At 31.3% G+C, this 18,738-nt stretch overlaps 2 protein-coding genes across 3 annotated transcripts; both read right to left on the bottom strand.

Moving 5' to 3' along the window:
- Positions 1–6,166: 6,166 nt before the first annotated feature.
- On the bottom strand, positions 6,167–8,462 carry LOC114402756. Its single transcript, XM_028365423.1, has one exon. The coding sequence runs from the start codon at positions 7,841–7,843 to the stop codon at positions 6,506–6,508; it is 1,338 nt and encodes a 445-aa protein (XP_028221224.1). The 5' UTR covers positions 7,844–8,462; the 3' UTR covers positions 6,167–6,505.
- Positions 8,463–11,196: 2,734 nt separating this feature from the next.
- LOC114401533 (fructose-1,6-bisphosphatase, cytosolic-like) lies at positions 11,197–16,066 on the bottom strand. Of its 2 annotated transcripts, XM_028364055.1 has the most exons (12): positions 15,698–16,066; positions 14,979–15,026; positions 14,750–14,824; positions 14,570–14,631; positions 14,381–14,447; positions 14,096–14,209; positions 13,739–13,825; positions 13,199–13,269; positions 13,045–13,110; positions 12,269–12,355; positions 12,107–12,182; positions 11,197–11,462 (listed from the first exon to the last, which is right to left on the bottom strand). In XM_028364055.1, exons 1-12 carry the CDS (start codon positions 15,854–15,856, stop codon positions 11,355–11,357), a joined length of 1,020 nt encoding a protein of 339 aa, XP_028219856.1. In that variant the 5' UTR covers positions 15,857–16,066; the 3' UTR covers positions 11,197–11,354. The 2 variants fall into 2 exon arrangements, with proteins under 2 accessions (XP_028219856.1, XP_028219857.1); XM_028364056.1 differs by lacking the exons at positions 14,570–14,631; positions 14,750–14,824 and having other exon boundaries at positions 15,698–15,792.
- Between the last annotated feature and the right edge of the window lie 2,672 nt (positions 16,067–18,738).

Here is an 18,738-nt window from a genome sequence, read left to right as displayed (position 1 = left end):
CAATTTAAAAATTACATGTATAACATTGTCTAGCTAGGTAAAGCAAAGTCAATTTTAGAAAAAAGAAAAACAACAATGTAATAAAACCTATTTTAAATAGAATAGTTTGTGAAATGTATTCCCTGGTTTTAAATGCATGTATATGCACATTTATTCTGATTCAGTTCCATACATTCTACGCAATGTTCTTATTTTAAAGTTTCAAACAAGAAACCATCTCAACAGCCAGACATCAATAATCCCTTGGTCGAAATTGATCTAGTAAGTTGAAAAGCAAACCTTCTAGCTATCTTATAAGTCAATATCCGTTATAGTGTCATCTATCTGTCCATTAAAATTATTGACAAACTATACTAACATCATTATCGATGTTATTTATCTTGTGTTATTATATATGTTATAAATACCCACGTATTGACTCTTGAGTCAAAACAGCTCAACTTTGGGAGTATATATACGGGTAATTTAGTCATTAACAAAAAATAACCCAAATGTTGTTTTTTGTCAAATAATGGTGTGGACATATGGCTTTATATAATTTGGATTTGGAAGAGGGAGCCATGATTATATGATTTTTTTTCTTTCTAAAATATGAGTAAAGTATTATAACATTTTATAAGTTATAATTATTGGTAAAGACAAGCATATACAACAATGATTGATGAAATGACAAATAATAATATTGAAGCTAAAAATTAATCAAGTTTGTCAACAAAAAAGAAAGAAGAGTTCATACTTTGGAAAAGGAAAGTGAAAAGAAATCAAAGTCTTGCCAATATGGCACGCTCCGCCCCCCGCGCGGCCGTGGTGCCCGTACTGTAGCTCCTTGTCGCGCAACGGCACACCTGTCGTCACACTATCTTTGAACCAATTTTTTTAAACATTGATTTTATAACAAATAAATACTATATATTATCATTTAATTATAAACCATTATATACAATAAAAAATTAATTATATTATTGATATGAAATATTTACTGTCTTTATTCATAGTTAATAAGTTTGTTAAGAGTTAAAATTTAATTCTAGATCAACAATATATTATATATAATAAGTTTGTTAACTTTTATTAAAAATTACATTAAAAATTATAATAATTCTAATCAAAGAGAATAAATTATGTAAATTAAATTAACTATTAGATCATCAATAGTTTCATATGGAATATGAATTTTTTTATCTAAATGTTGAATAATAAAAACATATTACTTTAATTGTTTGTAATAAATTTTATTAAAATAAAATAATTATAGAAAAGTAATCAAATAATTATATATTATTTTAAAAATATATATTGTGTTAATTTTAATTTATATAAATAAGGTAAAAAATAATTTTATATTAATTCAAATTTATAAATAGGATACGTGTGAAATTAACTTTCATTCCATTAGTTGATATAAGTTGACGGCATGCAGTTCTAGATATGTACAAAACTAAAATCATAAGAATTTGAAAATATATAAAGTTATATTTAATAAAATTCGTAATAAGATAGGATTGGTGCAGAAACATCACAGTCACACATGCAGAAACTACTGATAAGTCACGTTTAACAGAAAAATAAAAAATAAAAATTGTATTATCAAACGATTTGCATTTTCAATATGGGCTTTCAAATGTTTTTGGTGAAAACTGGGCCTTTAATTTGAAAACAATAATCACCATCTCCTTCGAATGAGTTGGAAATAATGATTTCTAGCATGCTGGATTATTGTTTTTAAATTACCTTTTTTCTATCACTATCATACATTTATTTTACTCCTCCTCCTGTCTCTCTTTTTGTGTAAAATTTGATGTACAAAAATTGTATATAAATTACTCTCATTTTTCCCCCGCTAACTTAAATCATGTACATTCATTCTGTGGACGAAATATGTAGTGCGATTCTTCATTTATCATTCATGATTGAAACCAAACACTTTAGATGGATGGAATTTCTTGAATTTGGTAGAAATCACTTTCTCGTACCAAACCACCCTAAAGGAGGAGAAAATGCCACTTTTATTGGTCCAATTTTTACCCTTTACAATCTTTATTGACTTGCGTGACATTTTGCATTCTGAAAAGGATCCTTAAAATACCGAACAATTGTAAGCATGGTCCCTAGATAAAATTAATGAGAAAATTGCATATGCAAATACCAGAGAAATATTGATGCTGATTATATTCCCATTCTAAGTGCTGCATTATTGGAAATAAATAAGTTCATAAAAGTTGTACTCACAAGAATACACATTACACTTCACTGTCTGCAGTCAATTGGATAGCTGTAATCAGGTAACTAGGCAGTAAACCTGTTTACACGGTTAAAATCCCCAATCCATTTTCAAAACAGCAACAAAAAATAAAGCACAGGGGTGGGAACAGATTGGATACGAAGTTAACACCTATCTAAATTTTGGAAAGATTTATGATGCTATAGATTAGCCTTAAAGAAAAGACAATAATCTCTTTTAGGGGATGAGGTAGAGGAAGAAAGAGTGTTAGCTAAGTTTTAAATTGCGGTCACAGACACAGTCATGATTTTATCACGATCCTTAATGTTGCACGAAATTATAGAAACCTGCTATCCATGCGGTCGCAATGCAATCAGTGACTCCAAAAACATTGATGATTATGATGTTGCGGCTAGTGAACCATTTTTTAAAACCTTGGTTGTTAACATAGATAAACAATAGTTGCAACTTGCAACAAATGTATCACATTAAATATAAACGAATAATATCATCGGCTATCCACCCACAAAACTTTCAGCTGAATAGCTCTTCAAAATTTCAGATCCTTTCCTTGATAAATTGGAAAGTTAATCTCTACCCAAATTCCCACTTACCCCAACAATATAAATCAGTCCCAGGTGGCAAATTCCAATGACTTTTTTAAGTATTAGTAAGCTTCCAATACTCTGCAAGTAGAAAACAATTCACCTATTGTACTGCATCCATGATTGAGGCTTTTTTCTTCTTTCGTTTTTTCAAGATCAACCATTGAAGCTATCAATTCAGGTTCCGGATTTCTTGAGCATCAGATACTAGACAAAAGTAATGAGCAAAAGCATTGATCCTCTGCTAAGCCTAATGATTACAATTTTGATGGACAAAATATTCTCAAAAGTTTAGAACATCATTTGTTGCAGCCTCTAAGATCAACAAAACAGAAAATTCCTAACAGGGTAGTAATGGTTTGTATGGAAGATAGAAGGTCGTTGGCTCGTGGCAGTTTCTGTCAAAAACATAAAGAGGAAAGCAAATCTATACGGAACAAATATTTCTGAAACAGCACCAACCATGAGAATAGGAATAAGAGCCAAGCATTTGAGTGTGTTAGAGAATGAGATAGATTAAGAAAAGAAATTGGTGTCAAGCATATAATCAGACTTATGAATCCCAAAAATTATCAGCTATATTTAATTTGTAAAATTAAGTACTTATCAGTTAAAAACCATCTGTTTTATAGCATAGCCAGAAGACATATCATGAGAACCATTTGTAGATGTTTAAACACAAAATGAAAATGATGATTTTGTCAATTGCTCCACAAATAGACATATTTCCCTTCACCCTTGCATTCATTGGACTCCCTACATAATGCTGAAGTACTGATAGAAGTAATCATTCATTAACAACCACAGGAACTAGCTCCAAATAAAGAAGTAATCCACTGAAAGTAGGATACTCATATCTATATTTATCTACACTAATATAAAGAGAACATCTCCCACAGTCCTTCACGTCAATTAAAAAAAATCAAATACCACCAGTATGGAAGTAAACAGTTCAGGTTTGGGTTGGATCAACCTCCATACCCAAAATTCAAATAACTGAGACATTTCCATAGAAAGGGAGTTCTATACCTACGGACACTGGATAAGGAGAATTTAAGTAAATGATCTTGAATATCAAATCCTCCTTTTTAAGTCTTTTTTCTATCTATAATTTATTTGAATTTATTCAATTACTTGAAGACAAGTATTAAATTATTTTTATACTTTAAAGTTTCAATGTAATAAATGCTTTCCTTTTCATTAAATACTTCATTGTTTTGTTTTCTTAACTACAGCACTAAGGATACTCTTTAGCAATCTCCTTATATCAAATAAAGTATTGTTACTGGTTTAAATATTTATGCAGGTATTCAATTAAAAGTTCAAGACATAAGAGAGCACACCCATATGCAAATAAGAACTCCCCCATACCACATCCACATTCAATCAAATGTGTTTTTACTCACCCATACCTGCATTTGAGTAGGGTATATAATGCTAAATGGGCAACCTACACCCATTTACATCCCTGCATTCATTTTTAAAAAATATTTTATCATGCCGTGCGATTACACTCATATCAGGGTTGCCATTGACGGTAGAAAAAGTAAAAAGAACCACACATTTACTCTCCCCATATGGAGTTGAACCTAATTCACAGCAAGTTGAACACATGGCATTTACCCCAAGAGACACAGAATATCACTACACCTTTCATGATATATTAAATGCATTTTACATCACAAATCAACATAATAAATGCATCTTTAAGATAAATTCACAAGGTCATGTTGCACACACAAATGAATTTACATAAACACATTAAATCCAATACAATCAAGATGATTATCATCTCCAGTTGTGCATTAAGGTATAACTTTATTGGAAAATCGCCCCATTTCATCAGCTAATAATAGACTACAAAGTGCAAACATAAATTCACGGTGTTCTCAATGCTAAAAATATGTCAATCTTTTATTCCTAGCACCAAATATAGAGACACTTAAAAAAAATCCCTCAATAAGAAGAGCTGAATTATAAAAAAGAAAACTCAGCTTTAATAATGAATTAAAATCAAGACAATTGGAACCAAAATTATAACTAAACCAGGAGAAAGAAATATTGTGAACAGTTAGATAAAAGAAATTCCGGGTGACTAACCTAAGAGTGTAAGGCTGTAAGCTTTTAGCAAGATTTGGTTCTCAAAATAGTACAAAAGCCTTATGACCAAGTAGTCAATAGTTTGATCCTTGGCACTCCTATTTTTCATAACTAAAAGTTTCAGTACAAGTTATGGCCTGTGCTTTGTCCATCCATCCTTTATGCCCAAAAGATTTTCCTATGATGGACACGTTAGAGATATAAAAGCATTTCCAAGTCTGTACCTAATCATTGACTTGGTGGCCAGGAGTTTGATCCTAACCACCCATAATTTAGACAATTTTAAGATTAAAAAAATAAATAAAGCAAGAAAGTTATATAGAATATTTATAGTTATACTATAAGACTAGTATAGAATGCTTCAAAATCCGGACTCAATAACATACATTGTTGTAACTACTAAATAGGAATGGGATTCTGCAGTATTTACATGTGGTTTATGTTTGTGTAATAGAATGAGATAAAATGATGTCACCATACATGAAATTTGTAGCTTAAGTAACTTAATAACAAGCACAATTTCGTCACAAGCAAAGATGGCATATATTTCATAAAAGGGAAATGATTTTTTCACACTTTTTCCCCTTAAACCACCTTATACACTTCTTTCCTTGAAAAGGGATATGTTCCCTGCACAAGAAGGAAATTGCCCCAAAATATCTCAGTACTTCACTACAGCCAAAGACACCAAAGAAGAGCATAAAATGGCACAATGCCATAAAACTTTGTCCACCTACCACCCCAACCCCAAGCCTTTAAACTAATGGAGAAAACTGCTACAACCACAGAAGACAAACTGAAGATTCACAAAAAGAACACCAAGATTCCTATTTCAAATGTTACTGGCTTTGGGGCAATGTAAAACTTCTCTGTATGAGATGCAAGTAACCCCAAGTTGGTGAGGCCAAAAATCATAGCGCTCATAAAACAAGATAGGACTTCTGTGGAAATATCTCTTTGTATTGATCGATATGAAAAAGATGCAAATATGAGTAAGTGCATGTTTATTTGAGAGCTAGTTAACAACTCATAAGATTGCTTACAACCTAACTAACTAGTACAACTAACATAGTTGATTAAAATCCAGTAATAAGGCTTTCCAAGAAAAAATAGCCATCTATTGAAGCAAAGAGTGACAAAATGGAAAAAAAAAACACAAAACACTTGGAAGAAAACTCAACAGCAATAGTCTAAACATAGATGGACATAAATGATTTCAAGAATGAAAATAACAAATAAATAACCAGAACAATATATACAGGCTGTAAAAGAAATGAAAGGACAGACAATATGTAATATTAGAAAATTAATATTACAAAACAAAAAGATTAACGGTGTTTCAGCTACCCAGTCTTTGAACATAGGCAACAAAACTTCAGTAGAGCCTAATCATTATGCACTACTATTAAATTTAAACAATACAAGCAGGAGTGAGAGTTAGATTTGCAAAGTTCCCCAATAAAAAAAAAACCCATAGTTTCAACTAAACAAACCACATCTTACCAAAGACAGCAAAAACAAGAAAAATGGAGCACCATGCATGCAATGCAATTGCCACAAAGCTTGCAAGAGTGCTGACCTATTTAAAGCCAGTGCCCATTTCCTTTCGCTTCAGTTCTAAAGCAATACGTTCATTTTCAAGCTTCATTCTTTCATTTTCTAGGCTCAGCTTCTCCAACTCCCGATCCTTTTTCTTACTAAACCTCTGCCACTTGAATCTCTGTTTCTCTAGTTCCAGCATCTCGACCTGAATTTGTAGCTTTTGTTCTTCTAACTGAAGGGTGTGAGATTCAACCCATTGCTTCTGTAACCAAGCTGCTCTCATGCCTTCAGGTAAACCTTGATTCACATCAGATTGGATCATCTGTCCATGGGGATATGAACTTTTGTTGTATTCCTGACAATTTAAAGACTTACCAAAAGTATTAGCATCTTCTTGGCCTTGGCATTGTTTCAATTTCTTCATAGATCCGCCTGATGGCCCATATATTCCTCTACTATCACCATGAGAAGCACAATTCTCTTCAAAGTCATCATGATCATCAATTTCCGCATCTTGATCATCTTCATCATGATCATCATGATGGGACCTTCTGATATCATCATCATGATCGTCTCTATTTCGGAGAGCTAACTGCAGTGAACGTTGCAATGCAGGATCATGGGGTAAATGCAACCTGTTACCATTATGATAAGAACACATCTCTTCATAGAACAAGTGTTTTGAGCTCAATATTTTCCGGACGTCGTCTTTTTCTTTCTCGGAAAGAAAATCTATTACATCCAACAGTGCAGGATTTTCAACAACCTGACAAGAAGTACCCCTCCCTAGCATATCATTAAGCTTTTTATACCTTTTATTAAGGTCATTGAATTTATCCTCACATTGCTGAGGCGAAACATGATAACCCCTTTCAGCCATGACCTTGGAAACAGATTTCCACTTACCCTTCTTCTGTAAGACTGCAAACTTTCTTCTTCCGCTGCTACCACCATCAGCAGTTACATCCTCGCCTATATAAGAAACAGCTGTTATCAGAAGCCTTACCATCTTATCAGTCCACTTCACACGCTGCCAAGGTGATCCTTTCTTCCCTCTAGTTGTTTCATGGTGACAATCAACACCATCCTCAGTATAGCTCGGCTCATCTTCCTCACTCGCTGAGTTTTTGCTTCTGTCTCCTTTACTAAAGTCAGTCAATGAAATGGTTTGGTCACAGTTCTGCATGGTTCCCATTGTAAGTGGAAACCCATCATGAACGGTGGAATGTACAGAAGACCCTTGACGCGGATGAGTTTGATGTTGGTGCATTGTATGGGGATGCTGTGCTTGATGCTGAACCCGAATCGGCAAATCAAAGCCACCAAAAGAAGTTCCACCTTGAATTATACCTCCCTGTGGCAAATTACCTTCCATTGCTTCACACAAACCACAACCCAAATCAGACAAATGAACCCATTATACCTCAAATCCTAGTTCCAACCCAATTTCTTTCAACCCTTTTCACCTTATCTACAGAATAAAATCATGCAAAGCCATTTATGCTCAATCATCCAACAGCTTTTTCAACCTCATCTATTACACCTTAGATCTTCAAGTAAAAAAGCCATCAAGCTAACAGGAATCTCTCCACCAAATATCATTTCAGAGAGATCGAGAGACCATTAGACCAATATCTAAAATCCACACATGTAAAAAAAACTCACATGCCAACAGTGGGAGATAGTTCCAAAACAACACCCAGATGCAAAACAAAGGTAAAAAGGTTCAAAAAGTGCAGAAAAACAGCATCAAAAACCTTCAAGGCTTATGAACAAGGAAGCTAAGCTACTTATCTGCTGAAAACCTGCACCCTCATAAGCCAATAAAAAATGACCTTTTTGCAACCAAGCCCAGAATCCAGAGCTGAAGATCAGGAGAAACACATCTATCACGCAGAGAAAGAGTTTGAAGAAAGGCTGAGAAAACTGAAAAGAACCCCACCAAAAAGGGAGAGAATATCAGGAAAACCTAGTGAAACAAACACACAACCATGAGAAAAAAAGCCGTGTGATATAATTAGTGACTGACCTTTTGTTGTTTAGCGAAAGATTATACTAATAATTAATTAATTAATATACTAATCTTTCTATTAATAAAATTAATTATTTATTTTGGCATACATATTTTTTTTTAAATTAATCTTTAATATATATAATTTTTTTTATTTTCTTCATAAACTATTAAGATATAACTGTTATCACCTCCTTTAAAAAAAATTGCAATTATTTTTTTTTACTGCTTTTTTTATATTTTTTTAAAAATAAAGAAAGAGAGAATTGTGTCTTTTTCAATTAGTTATCTTATAATTTCATGTTATTCACTTAACAACCCTGGCAGTTTGTTTTAAAATAATGCAAAAAATATTAATTATTTTGGTTAAAAAAATAATGAAATCAATAATTATTTATATAAATAATAATGACTTGTGTTTTTTAATAAATGATTTATTATTTGAATCTCGATTGATTATTAAATATAAAATAAATTATATTAAAAAAATATCAATGTCATGAAAAAAATTAATAAAATATGAAAGTCTTGTTTTAATTAAGAAATCAGGCAATAAATGTATGGGATATTATACTTAAGCTACTTTCGTTTTAACAAAAATACAGAAGTGGTTATGTGTCAATCTAGTTTAATAGTTGATGTACATAAGACGCCAAGGATAGAAAGAAAAGAACCTTAACAGGTTCAATGTATTGGGAGATCTGGTGGGTCCCACCCAAGGCAAGTTGGTGTCGCATTAAAAAAAAAAATACATATATTAATAATTAATATATTTGTTATGATTAATTGAAGATAACGCCAAGCATATTATAGTCGTCAGTCACAAAATGATGTCGGGGCCTCTTTTTGTTGCAACTTGGCAGTCCAAGAGAGATCTAACTAAGCATAAAACAATGTCATGTTCATGCATCCTCTCTTACTTTTGATTTAATATATCCATTCTCCCATATAATTTGAACGGACAATATTATAACTTATTGATATATTATATGAATCAGAGTTCTAAAATCAAATCTTAAACTCCTTCTTTTTAGACGATGACAAAAGTGGCGTAATATTTTTAATAACAACTTGTAATGCGTCATTCTAATTCCCAAATATAGACTATTAGAAATGTGTCATTCTTAGTCTCAAATATAGACTATTGGAACAAGTAGGCATCAGTTATACATGGCTGACTCAATGACTTTGGCATGATTCTCTATTTTTTTTTTTTAAATTAACGCATGCAATTAAAAAATATAGAGGATGTTTATGTGAGTGTGTGAATGGCAGGAATTACATCAACCCCATCCACCACACCAAAAAGCATGTATAATTCGATAAAACATTATAATTAAATATATATATATATATATATATATATATATATATATAAACAGGTATAAATAAGATTAGACATCACAATACTTGTACTTGTATCCAAATTGTAAAAAAATTGTTCATAATTACTGACGCTTAAACCTACACCACCAAAAATGTTGTTGGCCAACTAGGCTCTTAGATTTTTTTACGTAAAGTCTATAAGTCTGACATCGGTTAAATACTTCGATGGATTGGATACTAGTCAGAAGAGTAAGAGAAGATAACCTACAAAGACTGATGCTCAAGAATCAAGACAGCTTGTGGTGGAGGTATAAGATGATTAAGGTAGAATTGCACATGAATTGTGTAATTGTAATACCTTCATAAGGTGTCCTTTCATAGGATAAGTCAATATAAAGTAATTATATTCATTATGGAAAAATGACTAAGTCTTTGAATTAACCCTTGTTTTTGGGGGCTTCTAGCCTTACATTAGTTACTTCTTCATTGGCTTATTGAGACAAATTGCTTGTCTGTGATTAAATGGAGTCCATTAGGCCTTAGTAGACCTAGGTTAGGTCCAAAACATATAATAATTATCAACTATACTTAAATTAAGTAATGTACGGAGATAATTTTTTTAAAAATGCATAATTAAAACAATTATAACCCCTTTTATAGATTAAATTCATTGAGCTTGAATATATTTCACAACTAGCCCAAATTATTAATTACATACTTAGTTTAAGATGTTTGAGATTTTTTTTTACTAGTTACATAAGCAATGTGTGACATACATGTTCAAATAAGAGAATTTGGAAAATTTTAAGTATATCTAATCGGAAAAATGAAAAGAAAAATCACTCTCCATATAATTTATAATATAGGAAAAAATTATTTCTTTCAGTTTTTCTTTTTTTTTTTTCTCCTTTTTCAATCCTTTTACTTTTCAAGCACACCTACAAACTAAAATAAAATAAATATTATTTAGATCATAAAAATTACAAAAACATAGAAAGGTAAAAATGATAAAGTAAAATATCTAACAATAATAATAATAATAATAAATTTGATCCATCTAATTTTTGTTAAAGTGGCAATGTGAGGAGGTTTATCAACCACTAATTTTAAAACTAATTTTTTTTTAAAACATAGCTCACTTCAAATCAACAATTAATAGACCCAAACCCCCTCACTTTACATATCTCCTTACTTTAGAAGAGATAAACCCACTAATCATAAATTTTCCCAAAAAATCAGAAAATTATAATAAATAAACAATAACGTATCAAAATATCGAAAATAAATTATATCAATGATGAGATTTAAAAAAAAAAATCTTATTAATCCCTCTAATAATAAGATTATAATAATTAATATTATAAAACTATCTGCATAAATTATAATTATTATTAAATTTTAAAATATTTAGATATAAGGAATAAAATAATTTTTCTAAATCACAAAACATTAATAACTTTTCTTAACATATACATGACATGTGTAACAATTAGATAACAATTGCTTGTGAGTAGCGAAAGACAAAGATAGCTTTCTTCCAGCTTCATTCCTATTTTTCATCAGCAGAGTAAAGAGCCTTGATTTCCTCTACATCTTCATAGCTACCAAGGAATATGGGAGATCGCTCGTGCAACTTCTTTGGAACCAAATCAAGTGCCTGTTGACATAGCTAGCAGATTCATCACTTTCACTGGCATATGATGCATTTATAATATTCTAATTAAAATCAATATGGATTCTCTTATTTTTCTTAATGCTAATAGAGGAGAACAAGAAACACAAATTTTCTGGTGCTCAAAGTAGTGGAAGTGAATTTCAACTTCAGAGGAAAAAAACAAATTGTCTTTGGAAGACTCTAGTCGTTTATGTCTCTTTCATGCTTGTCTAATGTAAGTGAGGTTTTGGAAAAAAAAAAAAAAAGTTTAGGAGAATTGAATTATGAGAACTCTAAATAGTCAAGACATGACTCAAGACATTTGTAATTATATTTATAAATTATTCATCAATTAAATTCTCACATCAATAATAAAATTCAAACTCAGATCCTTGTGGAATATTTATTACAAACGTGATCAAAATATTTGGATGAGAGAAAATAAAATAAAGATGAGAAAAAATATGAATAATAATATATTTTTTTGTTTATTTTTTTTTAAAAAAAAAATCTTTCTTTCTATTTTCTCTTTAATTTAAATTTCAAAATTTCCTATCTTTCTTTTTTTTTTTTCCCTCTCAAAAATGGGTCGAGATAATTTTAGTCTAAACTAATTTTTGTTTTTCTCCCTATTTTCTGTAAATTACCCTTTGGTTGCCGGTGAAAGCCTGTCCTCCTGCTTGTTCCATCAAGAATGACATTGGGAAGACTTCATAGAGTACACTGCACCAATCAAAGTTAATCCATAAATTATGTCTTCACACTTCATTCAGTAACCTTAAATATGAGAGAGATTGAAAATGGCATACCGAAGTTTCCCATTTGGACTCTTTTTATCAGCCGGGTACAGAAAGATACCTCCATAAAGCAATGTGCGGTGAACATCAGCAACCATGCTGTTAAGTTACAGAAATCACAGACAGAGTAATGTCATAAATTAAACATATATTTTTGTTGAAGGTCACCAAACATTTGACTCAGTGATTCAGTAGAAAAATTCAGGTACAATAGTTTATGATGAATTGAATATAATGCAAGGACAAATTATCTAGAAGTGTCAGTCCACTATTAGATTTAACGATTGCAGCTACGGATTATATTACATTTTTCTTTTATCAAATCTTCTATTAAATTAATCATCCATAGGTACTGTAAAAAAAATCCATAGGTAGGTTCTTTAACATTTCAAACAAAGAACAAGGTTACCCTGTTGAGCTTTAGTAATTATAAGTCATGTAGCTGAACGAAATATGAATACTTTCAACAAAAAAAAAAAAACTGAAATTATACACACTACAGCTGCTAGAGTTGGAGTAAGTGTTAACTTTTTTTTTTTTTACCATAACTAGGAATTCTATGCCAATGAATGGTTAAATCATATCTGTTTTGCCCTAAATGACAAAATGGCACACTTCATTATAGAACTGTCCATCTCATGCAATGGATTAGTTATCTATATAGGCTGTAATCTGTGTTTGTTTTATCATGGTAGATGTTTGCATAACCAACTACGAGAGGACTAAATCAAGAGCAACTCAAGCAAATTAGGCTCCTTGGAGGATTGAGAATTCACTATACTCTATACCTTCCAATATATCTTAGGGACTTTGGTGATGAACCATCTTTTGGATACTTGCAGTTTTCCACATACCTGAACAGAAAGAAGGAAAGGAAATCATAGTGTCACAAACTGCATTATAATGCCTGAAACATTTTAACACTATTGGATTTATACATACATGGTAGTAGGGCCATCCCAGTTTTTAGCATTTCCTTCATTCACTGAATAGATCTTGCCTTTCTTTGGGATCTGAAAGGTGAACCACAGATCAAGCAATTAAATTATGACTGAAATCAATCTTAGATGGTTTCAATAAAGATCATGTGTGCCCTTAATCCATGAACTCTGTGAAGATTCATTCACTAAGTTCTAATTAACAGATAGACAAATATTAATTGAACGAACAATCATTGCTGCTTTGACAATAAAAAGTGGATAAGATATTTTGTATAACATATGGATGTGTCCTTAGATTCTTAACTCCAAAGGGTTGAAACGGGCAATTCTCTTTCAGCAAAACGATATTTATGACTACCTAAACAGAGATTTTTCAAGGAGAGAAAATTCTGATACTTGCTTAAGAGAAAAGAAGTAAGCGGTTGGGTAAGGATTGAGATTTTAGTTTGAACAAATGTGACTTTTTTAAGAGTTGAGTCGTCAGACCAGAGCATTTACAGAGAGAATAACAATTTACTATGAACGACGGGCAGATTAATACCTTGATGTCAGGGTGAGTTAGAATGAACTCCCCAAGAGATGGATCAAGGGTGAAACCATTAACACCACTTCCAGTGCTTAACACAAGCTGCAAAATATCCCAAATTAGTGATTAAAAAAAATTAAATTTTAGAATGAATTCAAAAGAAAACTTAAACTCAGTCCATAGGTGCACAGAAACCAAACAAAAATTCATACTGAGAAAATGTACTAGCATCTATCATTAGGAAAAATTGATCAGTAACTTGTACTCCCCTTAAAAATTTATCATAACCAGAGGGAAAAGATAACCAAAAGAAGAAGAAAAATCTGTTTTAAGAGAAAAAGAGTTTTAAACAAGGGCTTAAATTTATCATACCGTGCAAGAGCTTCCATACATGCAATAACCAGCTGCCAACATGTTCTTCCCAGGTTGCAAAACATCTTCTACGGTTGGTTCATGGTCTTCTTTTATCAAATAAATCCCAAAGATCTAAATGGAAGACAACACACTCAATTGAAAACCGCAATATTCTAGTCAATCTGTAATATTCTCAATTAATCCCTTCCCTGTGTCTGGTATACTAATATTGCAAGAGTTCAATGGAAAGAGAGAGAGAAAAACATGGAATGCATTTCAAGAAGGATGGAGGAGGGACCATACTGTGCCAATTGAAACACCACAATCAATGTTAGAGGAACCATCCAGCGGGTCAAAAACAACACAGTATCTGCACAATCAGAAAATTTTGAACTAAATGATTAGACTCAGAGGAACAATGATTAGGCCAAATAATATACACCGAGGAACAAACAACTTAAAACACTGCTAAGCTATAGATAGATTAACAACTTTCCACGCTTAGAAGGTTCCACAAATGTTGCTTCCTCATCTTCTTCAGACACCAAGATGCACTGGGAAAATATCTCACACCATCAACAAAAGCGCGCGCACACACACACACATATATATATATATACTATATCTTAGTTCAAGACACATCAAATCACATATAAAATATTGATGACTTACTGTTCGTCCACTGCTGATCAATGCCTTGATGAAGACATCATTGGATAGGACATCCAATTTCTTTTGCTCTTCACCCTTTAATCCAGATAATAGGAAACAAATTGGATAAAAATGAACACCAAAATAAGAAAAACTAATCAAGGAGGATCAAATCGTCATGCATTAGTTAGAAAGTTCTCGTGCCGGAATATTAAGACTACTAAGATTTATTAATTTATCAACCACTTGCCTGAACATTTGTCTCTCCTGCAAGTCCAATAAGCTTAGCAAGACCCGCCTGCATGCGTAATCAATTGTTATAATTAAAGATTTTATAACTAGTAATAAACCGATTCATCAAAGATAAAATAAAATAAACCTTGGGCTTGTATATGTTAAAATGCAATCTAAAAACATTCATGTCAGATAATAATTTAAATTTTTAGATTAGTTATTTCATTGTATTAGAGAGACCTGATCTATGTTTTTTTCTTTTTGCATTTTTGCAAAATGGGCTATCTGGCCTCATGCAGGCAGGTCCAGTGTGGGCTAAAACGGGCTAGAAAAAAAAGTCCATTTTTAATTCGGACTTCTAAACTGATGATGTTGTTTAGAAATTTTTACATGTTAAACCTGGATCAAACTTGATCAAATCAGATTAAAAAAGCCTTGAAACTAATTTAAAGTCGACCATTTTGGCATGTGTTATTTATACTTGGATTTTAAAGGAGTCTTGCGTGAAAATTGAAAAGAGCTGTTAAATGTGCATGCAACATAACACTATTATTTATGAGTTTTCACCTGAAAATTATTGAAATAGGCTGTTTCTTTTTATGATGGAAAATTAGCAATAATTTTTTTTTTCCTCTCAATATAGGTGCTTCCTTGAACTCAAATGAAATGGATGCATGCATGTGTGGTAGAACTAGAAGAGAAAGAGATTAGGGGATTATAGGAAGGACAAGGAACCTTGTTAACAGCAGAGCAGACGAACTTGCAGCCGAGAACAATGTGACTGAGCAGGATTGAGAAATCGCCACGAGACTCTGGGTGCTTCGACTGTTCGTTCAGCACGAAACGGGTGATGGTCATCAGGTCCGTGCGTTGAGCATCCGCACTGTGATCCATTTTTTCACTCCTCTCAACTCAAGGAACCAAACCCAACACAAGTTTGGAATTTGGATACCAATATATGGCTTCCTTGATAGATTTTGTTTTGTCCTGCTTAAAGATCACGGTCTTATGATGTGTGACTCTTGCTGGCTCAAGAAAATTTTGTAGAAAAAATCAAATAAGTATTTTTTTCGCTAAATAAATGATTCTCATACTTAAGAACACAAGTAACTTTACAATATTATGTCTTGCTTGATAGATATAATATATATGGTAATAATATTTTATTTGATTAGAATATAGCCAGAGAAAGAGAAAGAGATGGGGCTATCTGATCTGCGGGGAAGGGAAGTTTCGGATGACACGTGGAAGGCTAAGGGAGAGGGAGGGAGCTGGTGGTCATGACGGTGGATAACGATTTTCGTCGTCTTCTTTGGCGGGTTCCTTTCTGTGGCTTGCCTCCTTGAGCCCTTCTTCGTCCTCATACGTCAATCAACAATGACCAAGCACGACACCACCATGCAAAATTTCAGGTACAAGGTTATATCTTATAATATTATATGTGGATGCATCTTCTCCTTCTTTCCTTTACACCTTCTCTTTGGTTTCCAACAACTAGCTTCAACTCAAAACCTTACAAAATTCTCCATTTTATCCACATTCAATATATTCTCGGCCTTTTAAATTAACTAGTGTACAACATATATGCATATGCATGTAACTGATGTAAGAGAATCACTCTCAAATTAATTGAATAGAGTTTTGTCACTATCCATAATAATTTAGTATGCCAAAACACAAATATTTAATATATATATATATATAGGAAGATTCAAATTACATTGAAACTTTCACAATAATTATACTATTTTTATAACTTTGTGATTTTCATTGATTCAATCGATGTGTGTGTGTAAGTTTAAATTGCTCGTCCAAAGATTTCAGTAGATTTTTGCTTCAGAAATATTCTCGTTTTCTCATAATGATTTTGTTGTTCTTCTCTTGAGTAGAAATTACTTTTTATAAATTTCAATGAAAGATTCATTACGGAATCAATGTCAATTCCTTCACATTAGGAGATAAGGTTAGGTGGCATTCACTGATTCACTAGGATATGCGTAAAAGTACATTGAGCTACATATGCTTCTTGTACTCGATAAAAGCAACCTAATAGGAATATTCTTGTAGATCTTCTATTATATCTTTTCCTTGAATTCAAATAAAGAGAGACAAAATAAGAAATAAAAAAATTGTGTACTTCCCTATTTCGGTCATCAAAATCTTCTCGAATTATGTTGTGCACTTTGTGAAAGTGTACAAATCTTGTACTAATTGGATGCAAGTGGTAATATTACACAGTATTAATACGTTGAACGCTTGTTGATGTTTAACAAAGCATAAACCTCTGTGTATGGACGATGATGCATGTAGATCATAGTTAATGGTTAATAATGTTGATCATATCCACTTGTCATAAATTCATTAAAACATCAATAATTTATATTTATTGTTAATCATCAAAATTTAAGATAGATGTAAAAAAATGCTAAGTTTGATGTTATGTTATATATGTTACATTTTTCTTAATTAGTAGATGAAATTAGAGATAAATGACTTAATAGTTGGAAAATTATGAAAACTGAATGTTAGTAACGGAAAATAAAAGTTAGGATATGTGAAAATATATATTACATAGGCTAAAATAGCTAGGAAGATAAAAAAAATACAATTAAGCTCATTATAAATTAATCATGTTTATGAGTTTCTTTAAAATACTTTTGGAATTAAAAGTAAAATTAAAAAAAGTAAAATGTTTTTAGAGAATGACAATAACTGTGTAGGGAATATGTTAAAGAATTTTTTTTTTTTAAATACTGTTGATATACTCCCATCTTAATTACCAATTAATACTACTCACTTTAATTTCTAACAATTTTTTTATATTTTAATGATAATTAACTAATTTATTTAGGATATTTGTTTATATTACTCAAAGATTTATAAGAGTACATAATATTTGAATCCTATTAACAAAATGTCGTAAGTAAATGGTTTAAGACATGAAAACACGAATACTTCCAAATACTTCTGTATCAATATAATCCACAAGAGAGTTTACGAAAAAAAAATCTTATAATGATTTAAAAATATTATTTTGGTATACACTAAAAATATCTTTCATTTGAATAACTCATACTAGTAAGGTAGAACTATTGCGGGTGACACATTAAGTTCTCCCTTTGAATATTAATGTTTAAAAATGTTTTTAAATTGAAAAAAAAACAGAAACAACATAACATCTTTAAAAAATGATAATTTTTAAAAAGCACGACACATTTCAATTAAAAATATAACCAAATTGTTAAATATTTAGATCAAAGAACTATAAGTAAAAGAAATCCTTAAACATTATAAAAACAATATTACTAATTGAAAACAGAAAATATAACACAAATTTTAAAATAGTTTAAGAACTCAATCAGACGGGGATTGCCACAAAAGTTGGAAAGGAAATGTAAAAACAAGTTTAGACCATATAAGTATCATGTTAATATTTGTGTCAATGTCTATGTATACTATCACATAAGCATTAGAGTGTCATGCTAGTAGTCCACATCATCACTAGCATTGCCATGTAATTGCCAATAAGTCAAATTAACATTTAACATTTAAAATCGGGAGACTAAATATGTGTAATTAAAAAATAGAATTAAAATCACATATTAAAAATCAAAGGAGGACAAAAAGGGTAATTAATTTTAAGACATACTAATTACTTATTTTTCTATCGTTAACAAAATATGCCTTTAAACACTATCCCAAAAAGAATTTCATAAATTGGATGAGAGAGAATAAATTGGATGCATCAATCCTAGACTAAGGGTTCATCCTTTTTA

Source organism: Glycine soja, chromosome 20 (assembly GCF_004193775.1).
Source record: "Glycine soja cultivar W05 chromosome 20, ASM419377v2, whole genome shotgun sequence".
Lineage (NCBI taxonomy): Eukaryota > Viridiplantae > Streptophyta > Magnoliopsida > Fabales > Fabaceae > Glycine > Glycine soja.
Note: the sequence above shows the minus strand (reverse complement) of the source record. Positions and strands in the feature narration are given on the sequence as shown.

Coding starts and splice junctions, on each gene's coding strand:
- LOC114402756 (XM_028365423.1), bottom strand. CDS start 7,843: ATGGAAGGTAATTTGCCACAGGGAGGTATAATTCAAGGTGGAACTTCT.
- LOC114401533 (XM_028364055.1), bottom strand. CDS start 15,856: ATGGATCACAGTGCGGATGCTCAACGCACGGACCTGATGACCATCACC. Junction 13,111..13,198: donor TGGGATGGCCCTACTACCAT/GTATGTATAAAT, acceptor CTTTCTGTTCAG/GTATGTGGAAAACTGCAAGT. Junction 12,356..13,044: donor TCCCTAAGATATATTGGAAG/GTATAGAGTATA, acceptor GTAACTTAACAG/CATGGTTGCTGATGTTCACC.